Raw genomic sequence first — 22,328 nt, 5'->3', positions numbered from 1 at the left:
GTGGGATCTGAATGCAAGTGTCTGTCTCCAAGTTGGTTCCAGGGACTACAGAACACTGCTTCTGTTTTAATTTAACCCATTATTATTTTGATTGTTAGTCTTTTTTGAATACATAATACAGTTACCTGGCTCAAAGTCCAAAGCCACAGAAGATTATACACAGAAAAGACTCTCACCAAAGCATTCCATGGCAGATCCTGTTCTGAAGGTGTCAACACGACAATTGTCTTCGATAGCAAATGCTTACAGGTTATTCCTTTCCGAGTCTGTCTTCCATGTATAAATACAGCATGCTATACTAACCTATAGTATAAGACAAATTTGGCATGTTGCCTTTTTCACTCAGCAGCATGTATTGAAGATCATTCTAGATCAGTACAGGAAAACATCCTCGTTATTTCTCTTTCTCTTTCAAGACTACAGATGGTCTGTATTAGGTATGGACAGTTTTTTCCTGTAAAGGGCCAGACAGTAAATATTTCCAGCTTTGAGGTCCATATGGTCTCTGTCACATATGTTTCTATTGCTTCCTTTTTTAAAAATGTAAAACTCATTCTCATCTCATGGGTCTTACAGAAACAGTCTGCAGACCAGCCCAGGCCCATGGAGCAGTGTCTCGGCTGACTCCCAGCTCCAGCCTCTTCTGTTCTGATCTTTCTGGCCCATTACCAAAGAGCCATCTTCCTGTCACACGGTGGGGGCTGTGCCGTGCTCTTCAAGTCCTGCCCAGACCCCGGGATTAGGGCAGACAGGCTTGTCCTCTTCAGTCCTGCACCTCCGCCCTGTGTCCCTGCCCCATCCTGCCTGTCAGCTCCCGCAGCCTCTCCACCTATAAGCTGTGCCTCCCCAGATCCACATCCTGGACCACAACCCAGGAGACTGTGAAATGTCAGTCATGGGTGGGCCTGTGGCTACCAGAAGAAGCCGGTGCTCTGTCCTGGTGTCACAGTGCCAGCACTGCCACCCTGCCTGTCTTCGTGTCTGTTGGCCCTACGCCAGCACCCCTCCAGCGAGCCCTCTTGCATCTTCTCCCTGCCTCTCCTTCTCCAGGGCCCTGCCTACTCAGGCTCTGTCCTGGGCCTCTCCACCTGCTCCTCCTTCAGCCACTGCACCTCCCTCCTGGCCCGTGGCTGTCTGCACACTCTGGTCGTACTCACAGTCCTGGCCTGCGAGGCCGTGGGCATCGCTAGCACCCAGTGTGTCATCATTCTACCTGACACAGATGAACAGCAAATATTTTCTGAGCAGATGAACAACTGGGGAATGTAAGCCAATTTACCTTTCCTGGTAGATCTCGCCTCACTCCTCAGCTTATATTTTTGTCTCTAGTTTTATCATCTTTCTCACCAATCACTAAACTTGCATTTCTTTCTTAAGGCTTTACACCTTTGCACATGTTGATATTTTGGTTATTTCTTTCTTCTCTGAGTGATAGACTCCTACTCATTCATCAACACCCAGCTCAAATGTCACCTCTTCTATGGAGGTTTGCCATCTTTGCTAGCTAGGATTAATTTCATCCTGAGTGGCTCCCAGAGTACTTTGTACAGACCTCCATGCTCATCCTAGGTCATAACTTTTACTGGTTGACTTATTCTTATGCCAAATATCAAATATTGTGCATATATGCCAAGCTTTTCCATTTTATCTACAAGGAGCTCCTTCAGGGAAGGGACCTCTTGGATGGAGTTTAAATGGCAAGTAAGTTCATATAAGTAGCATCTATCTCTGTGCTGAGTGCTTTATGCATATTGTCTCATTTAACTTCCGTAACAACCTCAACAAGGCAGGTAGTATTATGATCTGGTCTTTAGAGCTGAGATGGGAAAATGAGAGCTCAGCAAGGTTTGGTACCTTGCCCTGGTGCCTCTGGAACCCCCTGCAGGTCTCGGTGCCTGGCTCTTGGAAGGCATGTCTGTTCCAGGGCTGAGGGCATTGGCTCCTTGTTTCTACCTGGGCATGGCTTTGCTGGAGGAGGGTCAGATGTCCCTCTGCCAGCCGGTGGAGCAGCACGGGACATGGCAGGATCTGCACACGTGACTATGGCAGCCTGGGCAGCCCGTCCCCAGGGAGCCCCCGACTGCCACTCGCTGCTTGTCCTGTGGATATGCAGCTCTGCCACTTCCTCTCCTCCAACTGTGCACAGGGACCACAGAGCTGGCTGTGGGAGGGGAGGGGCTCAGGCAGAGGAGACAGGGAAACAGGGCTGGAGAGGCAGGCTTTTTATCCCCTCCTTTATAGGAGGGCACTCTAAAGTATTAGGAGGAGGGCAGCAGGCAACAGCGAGGACGTTTTCCCCTAAGAAGGCAGACTTCCTCTCTAGCAGAGTGTCTTCTGGTATAAAGCAGAGCAGAGTGCAGGGCTATGTCCAGTGCTCCTCTGAGTGTGGGCGCTGGACAAGCAGCACTGCCCACAGGGGAGCCCTGTAGAATTCACTCTCCAGCCTTGCAGACCTGACCATTCTGAACCTGAATTTTAACACGGCCCTCAGCCTCTCACTCTCTGGGAATTTTTCTTTTTTGGTACTGGGGATTGAACTCGGGTCCTTGTGCCCTGGGAATTTTAAAGAATTTTAAGTTTGAGAAGCCCTGACCCTGGGATGCCTGATTCACTGAGTAAGGATGCCACCCAGAAATCTAACAAGCACCAGTGGTCCTGCACACTTCCTAAGCAAGCATGGTCTAGAGGCAGTGTCACAGGTGGAAATAGCCTGGGCACCATATTCCATTACTCCCGGGACAAATTGCAGCTCTGCAGCCAGCAGCCAGGTAACACCATTCAACTATTCCACCTCACTGAGCTCAGCTTTTGCCTCTACAGAATGGTGATCCCACATCTACACCTTTAGCTTCGAGGTAGCAAGGTGGAAACATACAGGAAGTGCTAGTGCCAATCTGTGGCACACAGCAGATGCTTTTCAGATGGCATAGGTGTCATACCTACCAGGTAGAACAGTGGCTTGAGTGAGAGAGTTCATTTCTACCACAGCTAGAGAAGGCTGGGGTCTCATCTCGGTGTGATGGCTGCGCTTTATCTGTCATTTAACCCCAACCTTAAGGGTGCAGAGAATTAGATGGTAGCAGCTATCAAAGTTTATCATACCTTAAGAATCTCCTTAAAATGCTAACATCTGGGTGCTGCTTCCGAGAGATCTGTTTTCAGTTCTGGGATGTGGCTCAGAGGCCTGCATCTTCATCTCTGGGGACCCTGATGCACACATCCTCCTATTTCACCTTGAAAACAGTGGCTTAGAGAATATGCATAGCCATCCAGGAAATGTTGGTCATGGTTTGATATTGGGAAATACACACAAGACAGAAGCAGACCCTTCTTGAGGTCTGTGGAGCTGGTAGCTGGGGCCCCATGGTGTTGCTGGGCTGGGGCAGCAGCTCGGACAGCAGCCAGGAGGGCCTTGGGAAAGTACCATACCTGGGTCTCTGCTGCCTCGATACTATGGGAGAGATTTCCATTCTGTACAGGTTCCGAAGCCTCGCTGGATGGTGTCATTTCAACTTCTGTGCTTGTGCTGTTTGGGAGTTCGATTTTTTCTGTGACACAATTTAAACACACACAAAGAAAACAAGCAGAATCATTACGGGGTAGAGGACAGGTTGGAAAGGACATCTTGAGATGCTGGGCCAAAGGAAAAGACAGTTGTATCTGAGAACCCAGGGCAGCATTGGGGTTCTATCCTCCTTCCCCATGCCACCCAGCATGCTACTTCCACTCCCTCCCCAGCAGCACTCTGGCTTCTGCTCTGGTGTGGCATCACCAGATGCTCAGGGGCTCCTATGGCATGCCTTTCTCTACTCTAGGTAAACTAACCACTCGAGAGACCAGAGCGAGACCCGACAGGCACACTGCTCCTTACACCCTGGCCCACACTCCTCCTACTGCCGGATTGTCTGCAGTGCACTCTGGAAAGAATATTGGGTGGGGAAAATGGTCCCAGGTTTTATTGCTGCTGTGAGGCCATCATCTTCAGCAAGGCCCTTCCTTCCTCTGTGTTCTGGGACCCCTAACTGTGAAATGAGTAGCTCCAACTGGTTGAGCACCAAAGCCCATTGCTTTTAGCTCTGATTATCTCCAGCTTTGTGAGTGGAGCCTTGGCCATCAGAGAGGCAGGCTTGGCAACCTGGCTGTCCTCGAGATTCCTGGAGAATGCTACTCAGCGTACCATACACCTGTGTGTTCTGTTATAGGCCAAGCAAGAGGGAGCTGCACAAGGAACAGAGGCCAAAGTCTGGGTCACTGCTGGCCAAGAGTGAGCAGCTGCCCAAATTGAAAGCATAGGTCAGCAAGTGCTGGATCCATGTCTCCTCTGAGAGCCAAGAAGCAACTCGAGGGCCATGACTGGGGAGTCTGACATGGGATGGCAACGGACCCTGTGCAGTACGCTGTGTGGCCCTTAGTAAGTGACTTAACCACTCCAAGATCCAGTTTCCTAACCTAGGAAATTGAGGCGATGCTAACAATACTATGATGAGTACGGCTGCTGCACTACTGATAACAGTAACACTCACAACAGCATGATCAAATGGTACTTTTGTAAGGGTTAAGAAAATGCCCAGAAAGCACTGAGTACAGTGCCTGGTGCAAAGAAAGCAAGCAAGGAACAGGTATGTGAATTCCCATTACAGTCCCTGCCTTCTGCTAGGAGATTTTCTTTTCAGGGCTAAGAAAGCACCTGCAGCAGATCAGTGCTCAGCTACCATGGGGATCAGCCAGGACTTCAGTGGGAAGGAAATAAAAGGTTTGCATTGGAACCTCATGCCAGGGCCAGGCCTTGGATGCAGGACAGAGTGCAGCTGAGCGGGCCACTGCTGATCAGTGTCACATGGGAGCAGGATCAGGCTGTTTTCCTAGCAGCTTCAGAAGAACTAAACATTCTGCCTCAGAAATTTCATTTTTCATTTCTGGTGCTTCAGAAAATAATTCAAGAGTTACATAAAAATTGTGTTTGAAGTGGACAAACACTGGGAATCAGGAAAATGCTTATATTTATGTATTTAGTTGTAGCATATAGAGGCATAAATTGATTTAGCAGAAACTCAACTGTACCTTATCTGCCTACATTTTAAACTGTACCTTATCTGCCTACAATTTATCTTGGTATGTTTGTTTCAGTTATTTAAACTAAATAATACTGATTTGGGGAATATGAAAATCCTTTTTGGAGGAAGTAATACAATCTCAGGATCAGCCTGCCATGGCCAGATTTGATCCTAGCAACACAGGATACTGGGTACCAAAGGGACTTAAGACATCCAAGGGCAGACATGAGCAAGAAAAAGCTACCTACCAGACATAATACCCGACTTGAGTATGCACAGCTTAGCTTATGGAGCACTTTTACATATTGCTGGAGGTCTCACCACCAAAGATAACATGCAAATGTTTTAAGTCTTGGTCTTACTTTGAAAGGCTTTGATTTTAGATACATATTATTTTTTAGTTACAAAGTCACTCACAGACCCAGCAACATTGGAAAGCTCTTTGGAGTTATGTGTCCTGCCTTCTCATAGAAGATTCAATCCAAGCCAAAGGTCCCCACTCACTAGGAGGAGGACTGAGAAGAACCCAAGCATCCAATCTTTAATCCAAGCTACTTCACTCCACACAAGAAATAAGCAAGTGGAACAGAAAAAAAAAATAGCTTGTGTAATCGAACCTAGATATCACAAGCCATACCTATCCTAGGCAATAGAATTTGTGGTGTGGGTTTACCTTTTTATAATATAAAAGCCAAATATTCTCATTCTAAAAAAATGTGTCCAAGTTCATGGAAGCATAAAGAAGCAGACGAAAAACAGATAATCCATAACCCCAATTCAAGCAGAACCACTGTTAACAGTTTAGCTGTCCAGTTTTTCTTTTTACATGCAATTGAATCTTGACTGTTTCTTGGCTAGAAGTTTCCCTAAGATGGAAGTGAGGATAACAGAGAAGGAAAGACTTCTACAGAGTGTCATGTTTTTTGAGTGCAACACTGTTGAATTTGTCTACAGATAATTTTAGTTACTTGGGCAATAGCTTCGTTTATAGCATAGATCCAGATTAGGTTAAATTTAGTTTGAATTTAGAATTAGAGAGTTATATTATAGTTATAGACAGAAGAGCAGGAACATCATGCTCCAAGTTAAAATAAAATGCTGAATGTCACAATCTGGTCACATAGGAGCTCTGGAAAAGTCAGCCAAAGAGACCTGGGTTGATGCTCTGAACTGTTAAGGAAGAAGAGGCAGGCTCAGCTCAAAGGGACTTTGCCATCTCAGTCATCTGGGTGGTCTGCAATTTAGGGGGTATGCTGTAAGCGATGTCACAAGTATAAGAGACAAGAATTACAGAAAGGGGGATTCTCATCTTGCGTTAAACATTAAATAATGTGTATGTGTCCCGTTTATGTGGAATCCCTGAAGCGAGGTATTGTCTGCTCCTGAATGGTGATGCCTGGTTAGGAGTTGGTTAGAATCATTTCATGTTCTTGAACCTCTACCAGAGTCACTGGTGTCATACTGTGTCTGCTCCTGTCCTGCCCGCCTCGGGAAAGAGGGACTCACTTCCTGATGTGTAGGAAAGAGCCAAGCTGCAGGGATTTGAGCAGGTCCCCCCACACTGGCTCTGCCTCTTGTTCCATCCCTTCTTCCCCATGTTCAGGATGGGGGCTCTGTACTCACCGACATGATTGGCAGCCCCATTCTGCCTCTCATTCTCATCCACTTGGCATTTCTTCTTAGCGATCTTGTGGAGAATTGAAGCCTTTTCTCTGAACCTCCCTGAAGCAAGAGAAAGTTGGAGGGAGGAGACACAGTGAGGAGAAGATAAAGGAAAGGTCTCGTGGCCAACTGGAGGCACTGGCAGAGCAGGCACATGGCTTCTTCAGCTGCGTCTGTCCACAGCAGTGCCCATGCAATTTGGTCCAGCCCAAAAGCCCCACCACCTGCATGAAAGAATTTTCTTACCTTTGTGGATTCTTTAGCCCATTTCTCCGTCTGAAAACCTTAAGGTGCTGGACCATAGATAAAAGGTGGGACTTGGACCTCTTCCCTCTCCTCCCAGTTGCTCACAAAATAAATGAAAGCATCAAGCCCCCCCTGCTGCTGTGTTCCATAACAGTCTAAAGAACAGAGCTGCTCTGGAGGCATAGCCATTTGTCTGGAGTTAAATGCTCATCCCAGATCAGCTTTTGCCAATGAGCTGGGAAGGAAAGCCAAGCCCAGGGTCCTTTGATTTGACTTTGGTTTTCAAGCATTTATCATAATTAACATTGCAGTTTCTAAATGAATCAAGGACAGCCACCACAGCTTTCTAGACAGCTGAGTCAGCTGCAGTTAAAGCATCAAGGAGGCAACTGATTCCACTTGGAGATTTAGGGCAAAGAATGATCAACCAAGCACAGCAGGTCATGTTGGTGACGAGACACTTTGGGAAAGGTGCTGGAAAAAATACCATCCTTAAAGTAATCACCCACACAGCTATGCCACAAGTGCAGGGCAGCCTTTCTTCCTCAGTATGGACACAGCAATGGGCAAACACATGCAGGGAGCACAGGAAACAAGCATGCAAAGGTACAGGGAGTAGGGACACAGCACATTTCTCCTTCTTTTTTAATCCTGGATTTTCTGCCTTAGGAACATTCAAGATGTAAAAGACTCTCATTTTAAACTGACTGAGTATTGCCTAGATTCAGATATGATGAGCTCAAAATACTTTAACCCCTACAATTTTCCCACTGGGCAGTTTTAGTTGGCTGTGTTCCCTAGCAGCATATTAACAGGGGATCCCATTCCACTTTTCTACTTAGAAACAAACGAAACAAAACCAAACCATCCAAACCAAGCCAAATCAAGCCAAACCAAACCAAAATGTTTCTCTTGGAGAGTCCTTCCTGCTAGGATGGGACATGCAAGTTGGTATCCACTGCCCTCCCTTCCTTATGGATGTGGATTATGGATATGGTCATAGTGATGACTTGTGCAGCTGGCTGGGAGTGACACAGCCTGTCCAGGGGTGACAGAGATAGCATGGGGTCCTCTGCTCAGAGCTTCATCAGCCACAAACATGAACATCCTGCTACACGAAGGCAGCCTCTAGGACAGAGGCACTTCAGTCTAGACAGTGAATGTGCGCTCAGGGCGTGTTCTCAAGGGGAGGGCATTACTCAGAGAAAAGGAGCTCAGGACATGGCTTGGGCTGCATAGGGGATGGGAAAGAAGGATGAGGAGATGGGTACGATGCCCCTCATTGAGGAGTGCTGAAGGCCATCGTGAGGTTCACCATCCTGGAAGGTGCTTTAAGCATGGTTGCTTTTATTTAATCTCCAGGCTAAACTACTGCAGTAAAAGGAGAAAGGAAAGAAAATCCAGGCTCTAGAAAAGGAGGGGGTAAAAGGGAGCAAAGAAGGAAAGAAAAAAGAGATGAAGAATACAGGAAGGAGGCAGGGGTCAGGGGGTGTGATCACCTGCAGGCTGCTGGGCAGAACAGATGCACACCACCCCTCCAGCTGCCCGGTCTGGTCTTTCCTGAGGACCAAAACCAGCAAGAAGAGTGATACTTGGTACTCTGCAGCCTTTTGCCACAGGAAGGGCTACTTCTTGTGGAAGAAAACTTCAAAAAGTCCCTAATTATGTGCTTTTCACCCCGGGAGAGGAAAAAGGCGGTTCTGAAAATTTATTGGAGTTGCACCTTCTCCAAGCAAAATCATTCAACTGTGTTGTTAGGCTCACTCTTTGAGCTCAGATCATTCTGCAGCTTTATGAATTAAAGATGATCAATATTTGCTATATTAAAATTATATATAAAATAATAATAAAGTACAAAAGGATTCCAAAGAGGAAACAAGTCCGTGGAAATGAAACTTGAAATAACCCAATCCAAATAATGTCCTAAAGTCATGAAACATGACAGAGAAAATATTAGTTAGAAACCAGCTAAACACGTATTGTTTGTGTTTATAAGAATCTTTTCAGAGCTTAGATGTGTGCCTGAGATAAATGATTAAAAAAGGGACCCTAAAATATGCAAGGATATGGTCACCCACTAGCCAGGAAGCATCCACTAGTACAGAATGGGTCAAGAATGAGGCTGGTTTTCCCAGATTCTCCAAGGAATGACTGTGAACAGGGTAGGAAAGGATTCTGGAATTGGGATTTTGTAGGTTCTCAAACACTGTACAACCAGGGAGGGTTTTCTAGACTGTGTACTACTACTTTTCTCATTGCAGCAGCATCTTACATTCTCTGTGCTACTGAGAAGTGGGGTCTAGTCCCATGGGCAGCAAGGTGAAGCAGCGTGGCGGTTTGAGAGCTATCTTCTCTGCAGACTTCTTGAACTTTAGTTCAGCCCCTTCTCTTGACTGTTCTTCGGTCCCACTAAAATGATCTGACAACTATTTTGCATGTTAAGTGCTAACAATGGCTGCTCCATAGCCTAAAGGAATTTCCCCTGGAAGATTACTTTCTAGAAAGCAGAGGTCGCAGGCCCACCTACAGCATTCAGCACACACATGTGCCCTTCAAGGTTGGTGGGCAGAGCCTGGAAGTAAGGTGTGCTCATTCTAGTTATCAGATACTCTTGGGGTCAGCACAGGGCCAAAGTTTGAGAGGCTGTGTGAGGCTCCCGGACAGGACCGAGGCAGAAGCCAATACAGAACCTGTGACCTCCAAAGTGACCCTGTGCCTTGGGGTAGGAAGACACGGCAGCTTCAGGACTAAGCACATGCTAGGAGAACACCAAGCCGGGTACAAGTGGCGGGGACAGCACAACACTGAGGCTATGAGGAGATGATTCAGTGCAGGCAGATCTGAGCTCAGGCACAGATCTTTCACTGGCTCTGCCAGGTGATTTCTGATAAGTTTCTGCATAATTCTGAGCTTCAGGTTTTTCATCTCTTCCATGGGGATTCCACTGGTATATCGGCCCACTAGTTAAATGTAAGGCTTCAGTGAGAAAATGTGTGTGAAGGCCTATCACAGTGTGTGGCATTGAGGAAACTCTGTTAACAAGAGGCAAAGGAGAAACAAACCAACAAAACCTCAGGATACGGGTGATGTGGTCTTGGGTTGCATTAAGGCGACTGTTGCTATTTTCTAACTTTCAGTGCACACAGGCAGGACTGGAGAAGATGCTACACCCAGACCCAGGAATTTAAGGATCTAAGACCTTGTGTTTCAGGGAATCCTCCAAAAATCAGCTCCAAATTTTAGGCACAGATTCTACATTGTCCTAAGGGGTGGCACAGAAGGATGGATCTAATAAACAATTGTGTAGCTTTATGCTCGGTGCTAAGGAATCAAGATCAGTGCAAGATCATTGCAAGGTCAGCAAAGAAGTGATTTTTAACATGTTTTAAGGTGTCCTTAAAAAATATACTCTGATGTGGTGTAAGCCTTTAAGGTGTTGTAGCTTTATATAGCTACAGATACTTGTATACTTAGAGATTTCAGAAATAGCAAACTGCTCAAATCGTGAGGCACCTACGTCAAAACCTAGTACACAATTTTAATATAGTTTAACTTGTTCTGAAATTTGCAAAAGAGTACCAGCTGAGTGTCCTCAGAAGAGTGTGTTGAGGAGGTGGTAAGGAAAGATCAAAGCATAAAGGCCTAATGTGAATCAAAATGAATTTAGAATAAACCACCACAATCATAATATTTGACCAAATCATTCTGAGATAAAACAGAAGCCTCACGCAGCAAGGCAGACCACCTTTGGAGGGTCTGTCCACCCCAAGGGAATGAATTTGGCTTCTGTTCTGCTATTAATAAATTAAAGCAGCCCCTTGGAAATTGCTTCACATCTTTCCACCCAGTTTGTAATAGGCAGGTTACAAAAGGAACCTTTCACGATCAGATTACAGTGCATGCCACAGAATATTCTGAAAATCGGCAACACAGAAAAAATGGGAGACAGATGGAAAGGGAGTGACCACACACAAACTTCAGTGCACAGACCATGGCTGGGAAGAAGAAAAAAAAAAAGGAAAGAGAAGGGAAAACCTGAAAATAAGTCTTTGAAAATCTATTTTTGTGTTTTCCACCCTGCCTTCCCTGTCTCTTTCTTTGAAGTTTGAGGCTTAGAGATAGATTCAAAAACAAAAGAGTACTTGAACTTTTCTGCCTCTATTCCTTGCCTTTTCTTCTGGTGGTATCGACCCACGCTAGGCAGCCAGGCCATCGTCACCCTGACGAGCCTTGAGACAGAACAATGGGGCACTGGGTCACCCTAGCCCTTCTCCTCTCACACTCCACACAACGGGTCAGCAAACCTGGTGTCTCTACTTCCAGAATATTCCAGAATCTTCCCACTTCTCCCTCAGCAGCCCCTTCAGCCCCTGGGCCTAGCCAGCATTAAGACTCACAAGACCAGTCTGGCTGGTCTGAGTCCCCCTTCTAACCTCACCTCTTTGTCCCCCAGGCTGCTCTCTTCCCAGCACCCTCAGAGATCAGGAAATCAGGTCATGCTACTCCCTTGGCCTTGCAAAATCCTGCAGTGGCTCTTTAGCCAAAGTCGAGGTCCTCACAGTGGCCTCCAAGATTCTATATAATGAAGTTCACTTCACTGCCTTGAGTCTGTTTTCTATCCTCCTCATCACTCACTCTGCTCCAGCCACAGCAGCCTCCTCACTGTTTCTTGAAAACTGTGCACTATAGTACCTGAGCCATGACACAGGCTGGTCCTTTGCCCTGCAATGTTCTTCCTCTAGAAATCCTCGACTCACTGTCTCACTTCCTTCAAATACTTGTCCAAATGTCACCTTTTCTTTGAGGTTTCTCTGGGAAGTCTCTTTCTCTAGTATTTATTATCCCAGCTTACTTTCTCTACAGAATTCAGCACCATCTAATTTGCTGTATCATTACTATTGGTTATTTGTTGCTTCTTACTGGCAGACAAACTCCATGAGGGCCGGGATTATAGTTTTGCTTACTGTTGTATTCTCAGCCCCTGTGGGGCTCAGTGAATCCTTGTGTACGTATGTCTAGGTGGTAGTTAGGGTGATAACTCCTTGTTGGATAGTGACCCAAAGTAAATCCTTTCAGCACCTCCCAAGCCCATGGCCCCAGTGGGGCTGGGGTGACCAATGAGACCCCAGGAATTTTCTAGAGGTAAACAGGAGACAATGGGATGCACCAGGAGTTTATACTCCAGAGGTGAAAGGCATTGGGGCGCACCAGCTGTCCCGCTTCTGCACATTCCCAAAGCAAAGTTGGTGGGCACAGAAAGGAGTTCCTGCCTTGGAAGATAAGGTTTGGTGAGCACTGTAAAGGGCAGGGGAGGGAGAGCTGGGCCTCAGCTCCTCTTCTTTATTAGGCTGCTTCTCTCATCAGGGCCTAACCTGAAAGTTTCTCTATGGACACCCACACCTCTCCTTCCCATGTGGAAATCCACCATTCTCACCGCACTGTGTAAGCCAGCCACAGCCTTCTCTTAGCCTGCTGCCTGCACGCCTGCACTGCCCACCAGAGGGCAGTCTTCTCTGGGGAAGGGACCTTCCTGTCATTTTAGGGCTCCTCAAAAAGTGCTTCAGAATAATGCCTGGCTCATCATATGCACTCAGAGATTGCAGTAAAACTCACTATAATCAGCTCCCCGGGGAAGCTGAGCTGCCTTTCAAGCCAGTACGAGTCACAAACAATCTTCCACATTGCAAATCGCAAGCAAACCTGTGCTATATACTGGAGAGTTGTCCGGTAACTGAGGTAGATTTTGCTAGTGTCCTTGCAGCGTTCACTGCCTGAACTGGGAAAGACTAGGAGCAAGAACTTCCGGTTTGTGATCTGATGGTGGTCTTCTCGTGGGGTATGGAAACTTAGAGGATAAGAGTGAAAGATCCTTGGTATAAATAAGCTGCTGTCTAGCAGCTGGAAAGATCTGTCTGTGCTGGTGCCTCTGTTTAAGTCTCTTTGGCTCACATGTTAACTTTGCCTGTGGCATCTCAGCAGCACTCCAAGGGACCTGGCCAGCCAACTTTTGCTTCCACAGGACTTGATTTCTCAGTGGCACTCAGTGTTACTCACGCTTCTCCTCAATATTGTCTTTGATCTCAGAAACCCTCAGAGCTCCTCTTAAATGTCAGTGTCCAGGTTCCTTCCTGACTCCTTTGTACCTCACTTTCTCCCCAGAGGACCCAACTGACCACTCCCCCCAAATGTCTAAGGCCCCTAAACCCAGACCCTCTTATCCAGCAGACTTCTGAACAACTCTCCTTAGAAGCTCCTGACAAACTCAACATCCCCCAAATGCCACATTGTCTTCCTTCCTGGGAATCTGCCTTTAAAAATATTCTACATTGGGTGATCTCCATGCTGTAATTTCCCAGTCACCCCAGAGAGCTCCCTGTCGCCAACATCCAATTTAGCTGCCAAATCCTTCTGACACTGTTTGATCTCCAGTTTTTCCAGCCCAAATGTTGGCTCCAGTGCTTGAACTGGCCTCCTGATTTTCATTGCATCTTCTGCATCCTGCAGTTCAGCCTTAAAGGCTTGGGAGCTCCACATTTGGTTACTCGTCTTACTCTTTCCAAGATTGCCATAGGCATCTTGCCTGCAGGAAACTTTCCTGAGTCCCTTTCTCTCCAGCAGACCCTAACACCTGTGTGCCTGGACAATAATCTCAGGGCCTCAGAGATGTCTGAGTCCCCTCTCTGCACAGTGTGGGGGCCTCGAGCACAAGGCTGCTGCCTCTGACTCCCAGGGCTGGGTCTCTGCAGTGTGTACAAGCACAGCAACATGATGCAAACAGCCTTGGCTGTGAGCAGGTGGGGAGGTGCTTGAAGTGTTTGTTGTACGAAACTCTGTTGTGAGTTTACTTTGGGAAGTGGGTAGAGAAAAAAGGAAAACCCAGAGGCACACTGCAGGACACTCCCCAAACTCTCTAGTGGGTTCACACTAAGATTAAATTTCCAAAGCCTAATAGTATTTATAATCATTGTTTGTCTATCTTCTTTTTTTCCTCAGTACTAAAGATTGAATCCAAGGCCTTTGCACTGTGTTATATTCCCATTCCTCTTTTTTTTTTTTTTTTTAAATTTTGAGATAAGGTCTTGCTAAATTGCTAAATTGCCTAGAATAGGCTCTAATTTGAAATGCTCCTGCCTCAGCCTCCCAGAATACTGGGATTACAGGTATGTACCACCATACCCACTTGATAATCTTTTCTACAAAAGATATCTAATCAAGTTCAGGCCAAATTGGAATTTTACAAACCAAAAAAATGGCTACAATGTTTCAGGGAAAGGGTCACCTTGCTGCCCTTGGCTGAGGCTGACACTGCTTGAAGCTGATTTTTTTTTTTTATCATGTTAGGCCACCTGATTTATTGAAAAGGGCTCATCAGCCAGTCTGTCAAGGCTTCCACCTTGGGTATTAGCTCTGCAAATAGGTTGTGACATGAATCTGTTCATCTGGGGAGAGTTTAGATTTGTTAGCACCTAGAAAACAGTATAAGCTAAATGAAAATACATTGAATGATTACTATGACCTAAACGAAAGGGCCTAACAATTCTTCCTTCTGATGGACTCACAGGTTGCCTAATTATCTATTGTGATGTAAAGTGAAAGAGTTTAGATTTGGTTAAAATTCAGTCAGTAGCAGCTATGGTTTCATGTAATATACATTGTCAGCTGGATTTTATATGTCTATAAATTAGCTGTCATCTGGATTTTATATGTCTATAAATTAGCACCTAAGTTGAGTTCCTCATTTCTGTTTTTGCTTTTAATCCTTAAATTTAAATTGTAATCTAGTACCTACAAATCTGATTTGAAAGGTGGGTTTGCTACAGAAGTGCTGACACACATGCGGAAAGTTCTTAACTCAAGGCTTAAAGGGCCAGAACCAAAATGAGATGATTTATCCCAGATTTAATCATGGAGAAACTTACCATGCTTAACTGAACATGCCAGCCTCCTGGTGTAACAGATTTTTGCTTTTTTTTAAACAGAAAGTTTCATGTGTGTGTGTGAATTATTAATTTGCAATAACAGCATTCGAGTTTGACTGATGAAGGCAACTTAGCATTTTCAGCTCTAGGAATGTCAGAAACAGACACAAAGAAGCATCCAGGATTCGCCTTCTGCTGCCATTTAACACTTTTTACATATGCAATGTGGCAAAATCTGCCTGTTCTTGCCAAGTCCAATCTTTCTGCTTTTACTGCTGACAGTTTAGATCATGAAAATAAGATGCAATGAATTTGAAGAGCTGGATGTATTCTCATGAGAAGGATTCCTTGGGCCTGGTTTCCAGGAAGACCATGGCTTTACTCACACAGCTGGTCTGGTCTTTCTCATGGACCTTATGCTGGACAGACACTAGCTGGTTATTTTGGGTAGGCACATTGACAAGGCTGTTGTCTCCCTAAGATCCAGGTCCAGGGAGATGCTTGTCAGAATACATCTCTGAAGTCATGTGGCTAATAACTGGCGAGTCCATATATTTGGTTTTTGGAAAAGGCTCAGCCTTGCTGAGAGCATTTGTCAAGTGCTCAGAAACACCCTTGGTCATGGAAAGTTGGACTGATGAGTTAAACCATAAGCTTGGAATGAATGAAACAAAACATGGTATTGGAAATGGTGTCTGTGCACAAGAGCACTCCCCACTTCGGCACCTGGAAGGTAGAAAATTAACTTGCAGTGCTTTTTCGCGACCATAAACAGTCTGCCGAGAAGGGCACATGTGATGGTAGAAAGTGGAACAGCCTCGTCACTTAACTTATGAAAGGCAAACACTTCAGTCACAATTGTGCCCTGATTTTAACTCAACTTTGGAAAAATTCAGGTTTGTAAAACAAGTAAATTAGAAGGTAGTTACATTACAAAAGTCTGTCCACTCTGTAATGAAGTCAATACATAACCCTCTTTAAAGGGCTTTTTTAAAGTTGCTGTTTGAGGTCCTCTCAAGCTCTGTTAGTGGGCAATCATTGGAGGACAATTTGGCAATGTCTTAAAAAATTTAGAACATTGATACTCTTTGATATGGCATTTCTATTTCTGTGAATTTAATATGTATATTTTTTTCTACCCAGTGGTTTACTGTACGGGTCAGGAGGAGGCTCAGGTAGCATTGTTGTAATAACTAGATAAATTTTAAAAAAGAGAAATATCTGAAATGCCTATCAACAGGGCACTGACTGAACCCCATGCAGCAGCTATGTGATGGAATACTTTGCAGCTGTTAAAAATAACAAGGATTTCCCATTGTGTTCATATGGAAAAAGCCAACCCATGTTAGAAAGGTGTATCGAGAAAAACAAGTATGTTAAAAGCTGACAAAAGTGGTTACCTATAATGACAGGGAAGACACACATTTATTGTCTTTCCTTATGAGGTATTTCTTTTTTTACCTCCATGCTCCCATAATGTTTTTATAATAAAAAAGAATAGCCAAACTGAATTTGTGATGTAAAATTTCTACTGTGGTAAAAGTTTGGGTTTGTAATTAAAAGGAAATATAATTTTTCTCTCTTTTAAAGGTAAATTCTATACGAAGCAGTTAGAGTGCTTTTTGGTGTGTTTTATTATTGAATAAAGACTATGAATATAATGCACAATCTTTTTTTTTTTTTGGTACTGGGGATCGAACTCGGGTCCTTGTGCTTGCAGGGCAGGCGGTGGAACCACTGAGCTAAATCCCTGGCCCATTGCACAATCTTTTCATTTTAAGTGCTGTGGCCTAGGAACCGCCCACCACAAATCCAGTGATAGCTTAAACAGCTGCAGATCAAGCGTTCAGCAGGGCTAAGTCGTCTGTAAACTAGTATCTGCCATTGCACTTAATGTTTTATTGAGTGCAGGAGAGGGTTTTGGACATGGAGCCAGAGGGGCATCAGGTACCCTTAATCTGAACCCTCTTCTATGCTGGCTTCCCTGGCTTCTCCAAAGAGGGACTCACACCTTTCTGAGCATCATTTCACCTTTGGACATGTCTGACAGGAAGGCTTTTCCATCTTGGGCAGAACCTTTGCCCCCTGAACTGAGGAAGACCGATCTGTCTCCCCGGCCATGATACCACCCTTGGGTGCACCTAAGTGAGGCCCCAAAGCTCTACTTTCTTCATAAAACAGACCCTATTTTTCTACTGCAAACTACCCATGGGCCCAATGCCAAACAAGAACATTTAGCATGCTGTTAGGTTGCTCCCCAACAACATACCACGTTCTGTCTGCACTGGCAGAGCCTCGGTATCACCATTAACAGCTGGCCCTCATCTCCGGGTGGCGCTGGACATTGCTCCTTTCTGACCCCTGGCATCAGTGAGTCTCCTGCACCTAACCTCTTCTCTGAATATAGTCTTTGCTTTCTTATTCCAATCAACAGTCAGCTGTTTGCTGAGAACCTGTTTTCTCCTGTAGCCCTGGAACACAGCAGCTACTTGCTCCTCCAAACACTCCATTCTATATCCCTTCTTCCTTGTAGCTTTCAGACCATTTTTGCTTCTTGGAAGCATAAGCCAATAACTGTAACAGCTCTACCCTAAATGACTTCCTGGCTCCCTCCTTTCTCTCCTAAAGACTTAAGGACCTAGTTCACCATGTCCCTGCTGTTGTTACTCCCACTGGCAACTGAGGAGATTTTACACAGGTGAGCCTGCACCACGGGCCTCTTGCTGATTTTGCCTGCTCATCTCCAGCTCCTCATGGGACCTTGTCACTGCAATAACTGCACCACTTCCCAAATCCTGATGGGGAGCAGCTCACTTTCTGCGCATCACTTTCTTTAATATTTTTTGTGGTACCGAGGATGACATCCAGGGCCTTCACACACCCACAACCCTTTTCCTATTTTTTATTTTGAGACAGGGTCTCAGTAAATTGCTAAGCTGCCTAGGCTAGACTTGTACTTGTGATTCTCCTGCCTCAGTCTCCAAGAGTGCTGGGATTACCGGCATATGCCACCACGCCTGGTTTTTTACAACAACCTTTCTATTACAATAATTCTTTGATCTAATTGGTCAAAGAACTGATGCTGTCACCTTTGCATTGGCACCCTTTGGAATGTGTTCTTTACTTGGCCTCAGAGACCCTGTTTTCTCATTCCAGTCTCCTGGGCTGAGCCTCACTTTCTCAGACTCTCAAATTTGGAATTTCCAGAATGAATCCTCATCTTTCTCCTCCTGGCTTCAAAGCTAGCCATTTCTGTGGCTTTAAAGAACATCTTGATTTTATGGCTTTGGACTTTTCATCTATGCCCTGCCCCACCTCTCTTTGGAGCACCAGCATCCTGTGCCTGCCGCTCCCCAGAGTGTCTACCTGGCATCTCATGGCATCTCAAACTCTCCATCAGTCTCCCACACAGCTTGCTCTTTGCTCCCCTGTCACCATCAGTATGCAGTCATTCAGAAGTGAGAGTTCCCTGTCATGGAGAGATTGCATGTCTTTACCCAGAGTTCAACAAACCACACAGTATTTCTAAACCGCCTTGAACCTAGATGTAGTCATGTGACTGAGTATTGGGCAAATTCTGAGAGAGTCTTCAGGGGAGGCTCCTGGAAAAAGGGACAAAATGTGTGGGGAAGGCCACTTCTCCTGCCTGGAATACAGACGTGTTGGCTGGAGCTCCAGCAGCAGCCTTCTTGGACCAGTTAGATGCCCTTGAAGTTGAAAATCATACACCGTGGTTGGGAAGCAGGATGGGTGGAAGGAGCCTAAATCTTGGAATATTATGGAGCTGCCAGATCTTTCATGTCTTACCTGGCTCTGGACTTCTTACTCTTGAGAGAAGAATAAACTTCCATCTGACTTAAGCCACTATTAATCTGGATTTTCTGTTAAATATAGCTGGACCAATCTTGCCTAACATATCACTGTATATAACATGGTTTTACCAATTCAAGCAAGGATTAAAATGTACTGTGAAGGCAGCAGATAGCACCAAGGACTTGTTTTAGAACTGTATTTTTAGAGGACATTCTTGGGCAGTGGAAAGCACTGCTGAATGATATTTCAAAATCAAATTCCTTTTTGAAAAAGAACCGGGCTATTTCAATGAAACTAAGAATATCAGATAGCCAACTAGAGTATGTGACCTTCAGGTGTTTTTGTTTCTTTGAAGTAATTGGGGTTTTTAAAAAACTCAGCCAGATCCCTAATTTAAGAGCCCATGATTCATGTGAGACATTATTAGTTTCTTGGTTTGGAAAAGGGGCTATTGGTTACCATGAAACAGTAGGCATAATTTCATTAAAGAAAAGGTCATTATAAATTTTGTTCTTGATATCACAACTTTGTTTTTAACCTCCTTTTCTTTGTTTGGTTTTTTATTTTTTATTTTTTTTGGTACCAGGGATTGAACTCGGGTCCTTGCGCTTGCACAGTAGGCAGTGAAACCACTGAGCTAAATCCCCGGCCCTAACCTCCTTTTCTGAAACAAATGGACAATGGTTGATGTTTTAAATACTGGTGAATTTACTTTTTCTGGAAATGGCTTCTGTCAAGTGGCAATAGTTTTAGGATAATACAATGCAAGGAGCTGACACTGTACAGCACTTCATTGAAAGACATTAGTCAGGATGGATGTCTAGCTACCTACCTACATGTCTCGGAAGTGTTTATCTTCAAAGAGCAGAACTTATTGGTTCTGTATATCACCATCAGTGGAAAGGCCTTTTCTTTAAATTCATCTGTTCTATCACATAAACTAGTTTTCTTTTGAACTAACTTTCCACATTATTCTTTCTGTAGAGTAATATAAGAATAGAAGCAAAGTTCAATTTATTGAGAATCTCCCAGAGAATGATATGGAATTAATTATGAAATAAGCTATGTGTGATTAACTTGCAGGTCGGACACTGCTCTTCCCATAACCCACAGCGTCACTGTGTGAGGTAATGAAGGGATGGCTTTCCATGTGGGGGTCCGAGGTCGTGGAAAGAGCAAACAGGGCTGTGCATCTGAGTCTCCAGAAATGTCTGTTACAGAAGCCAACACAGTCCTGGGAAAAGTGAAGCTCGAAATCTCTCAAGTCTAGCAAGTGTCTTGTACAGAGCAAGTGCTCACTTGGTATTAAATAAGTATCGTGCACAGGTGGTTGGTAGGACAGTTTGTCATCTTGCAGTGCAGGACAAGGTGATGTAGACCTCACCTGCTGGGCACTCTGGGGTCCCAGCGCTGAATGAGATGCTGTCCACTGGCTTCCCCAGCACGCAGGTCTGTGCAGCACACTGCACACCTCCCTGCCGGTGTCTCCCACTGGCTGGCGACCCCTTCAGGAGGGAGGACTTTGGTCTCTACAGCCCTGCTCCCAGTCAGTGTCTGGTGCAGCAAGAGCCTCAGTTTGAGTTTGGGGAGGGGGACAGGTATGGCTCAGGGGGCTGATCCAGTTCAGCTTCCAGGTTACTTGAGTGCCTGATGGAAGGAAAGGGCTCCGAGGGCTATGACAAACTTTGCAAATATTATGATTTTGTCCAGTGTTTACTGAAATAAACATTTTATGGTCAAGTGTTTAAGTAGGGGAACTATTTCACCCCACAGTCCATTGTTGTCACTCTGTGATGCTGTCCCTGGTCTTCCCATTCCCTACATCACAGCTGACTTGCACTGCCTCTGTCCCTACTCCCCCTGCACAGCACACTGCAGCACAGCCACAGTGGCACAACACGGTCTCAGGGCAGGCCTTGCATCACCACTTACTGCCTCGGGGGCCCAGAGCAAATTACTTTGCTTCTCTGAGTCTCATTAGTCTCTGCTTGTGGATCATGATGAGGGTCAGGTGACACAGAATGCATAGAGCCCACAGCCCTGCACCTGGCAGGCAGGAGACACTCAATAAATGCTGGCGAACCTTCATCCTTTTGTTCCTCTTTCAGCCCGGGAGGTCAGTCCCTGCCATCCTCCTTACCTACTTTACACCATACTTACTGATCCTTTAAGGCCTTGTTCAAAGACCACCTTCTCTGCAAAATATCCTTTCCCAGTAAAAGCAGCTTTCCTCTCCTGGCATGTGTTGTATTCTGATCTCTATTTTCTGGTGTCTCAGCAACTGCTGTGTGGTATTTCTCCCCTGGTCTCTACATCCTATGGGAGCAAACTGACTACCTTTCAGTCTATTTCCTCAAAGCACCTAGCAGAATAACTCGCACACAGTGTTTAAAACAATGGCCTGAATATGCTCAGGAAAATTCTCTTTGTTTAGAAATCATCACTCAATTCTTCTTTGGCTTCGGGATTCTGTTTGGTCCACTTAGGGAGGGGAAAAAAGGCTTCACTGTAAGTATCTGACCTCACACAGTGTCCAGAGAATTCCTGGAAAGTTATAAAGAACTTGTACACTACTCTCTTCTTAATGACTACTCACATAAGCAATCATACTTAAGTCTTGCTTAGGGGCTAGTCACAACTCTAAAATTGTGAAAATGCATAATTGGAGGGGAGATATCCCAAAGACTAGCTAGCTCACAGTTATTGCCCTTTATTGTACTTCCTTAAATTGCACAGCATGGAAGGAAATAAATCACAGTTAGGATTATTATTTTACAATGAGAAGGGAGAGACCCTTGAGAATTTGAAGAAATTATGCCTAGTGAATGTCAGATTTGAGGCCACTGACCTGGCTTTGTCTTTTTGATGGAATCCCAGAATTGGATTTAAGCCAAACCTGGCTTGTTGTGGAGGTAGTTGCTAAAGGTGATTTGAAGTGGCTGAGCCCCTGTTCCAAAATACCCTTTCTACTGGTACCTGAGAGGGATTTCCATGTGTCCGGAGGATTTTTTAATTTTTCAGAGGTTCCTGTTCCAAGTGAAGAATTAACCTGAGTTAGCATCCCTGCAATTGTTGCTTGGGCTCCGATCACAGAAGGAATGAGTTCTCTGATCACAGAACCCTGGGAAACCCTGCACAGTCGACCCCTGTCTACAGTTTACTACAGGATCTGGGCTCAGGAACATGCTAAAGGCCCCAAGAAGGCATGTGGTAGAGAAATTTGTTCGACTTAACTCAAACCTTTTCACTTATTTACCTATGGAATTAATATTTTCTTTTCTCGTCAAATGCCTAGTGACTTTGTATGAAACTAGTATTTCATGGAATATACTGTAGATGTGCTGCTTTTACTATTAGTTGTCACCATAATGGGGATGAACATTCAGCTGGAAATGGGACATGATGGGACATGCATGAAGGGATGGGAAGTCAAGAAGGATAAGGAGAATTAAAGGGACCATTGAGGGCCTTCAACATCCTCTGATGGTTTTGCTAAGGGCCATCTTGGCTCTCGTTCTAGGCATTATTTTGACTTTGCTTTCTTGCTTCAAAAGCCCAGTCATTATTAAGTGATGTTATGAGACTGTATCATTTTTGCATCTTCACGTGATCTCAAATTGTCTAGCGCTATAGG

General features: G+C 45.1%; 1 protein-coding gene and 1 long non-coding RNA gene across 10 annotated transcripts in view; one reads left to right on the top strand and one right to left on the bottom strand.

Annotated features, from left to right (window-relative positions):
• Positions 1 to 22,328, bottom strand: part of Slc24a2 (solute carrier family 24 member 2) — a 235,455-nt gene that overhangs the window by 31,840 nt on the left and 181,287 nt on the right. For all 5 annotated transcript variants that reach the window (XM_021252901.2, XM_021252902.2, XM_004838341.4 and 2 more), the window contains 2 exons: positions 6,678 to 6,776; positions 3,430 to 3,548 (listed from right to left, as the gene is read on the bottom strand). In XM_021252901.2, coding sequence (XP_021108560.1) covers positions 3,430 to 3,548; positions 6,678 to 6,776 — 218 coding nt within the window. The remainder of the gene's footprint in view (positions 1 to 3,429; positions 3,549 to 6,677; positions 6,777 to 22,328) is intronic.
• LOC147825895 (uncharacterized) overlaps positions 1 to 22,328 on the top strand; it is a 122,078-nt gene that overhangs the window by 91,972 nt on the left and 7,778 nt on the right. The window contains exon 4 of one of the 5 annotated variants that reach the window (XR_015439913.1): positions 19,778 to 19,799. The exons of the other annotated variants lie outside the window; for them this stretch is intronic. This is a non-coding gene — a long non-coding RNA (uncharacterized LOC147825895). Of the gene's footprint in view, positions 1 to 19,777; positions 19,800 to 22,328 lie in introns of those variants that run through there. 5 annotated transcript variants of the gene reach the window in all.

Source organism: Heterocephalus glaber, unplaced genomic scaffold, assembly GCF_053883595.1.
Source record: "Heterocephalus glaber isolate CG9 unplaced genomic scaffold, H.glaber_assembly_v1.0 deba00001481, whole genome shotgun sequence".
Classification (NCBI taxonomy): Eukaryota; Metazoa; Chordata; class Mammalia; order Rodentia; family Bathyergidae; genus Heterocephalus; species Heterocephalus glaber.
Note: the sequence above shows the minus strand (reverse complement) of the source record. Positions and strands in the feature narration are given on the sequence as shown.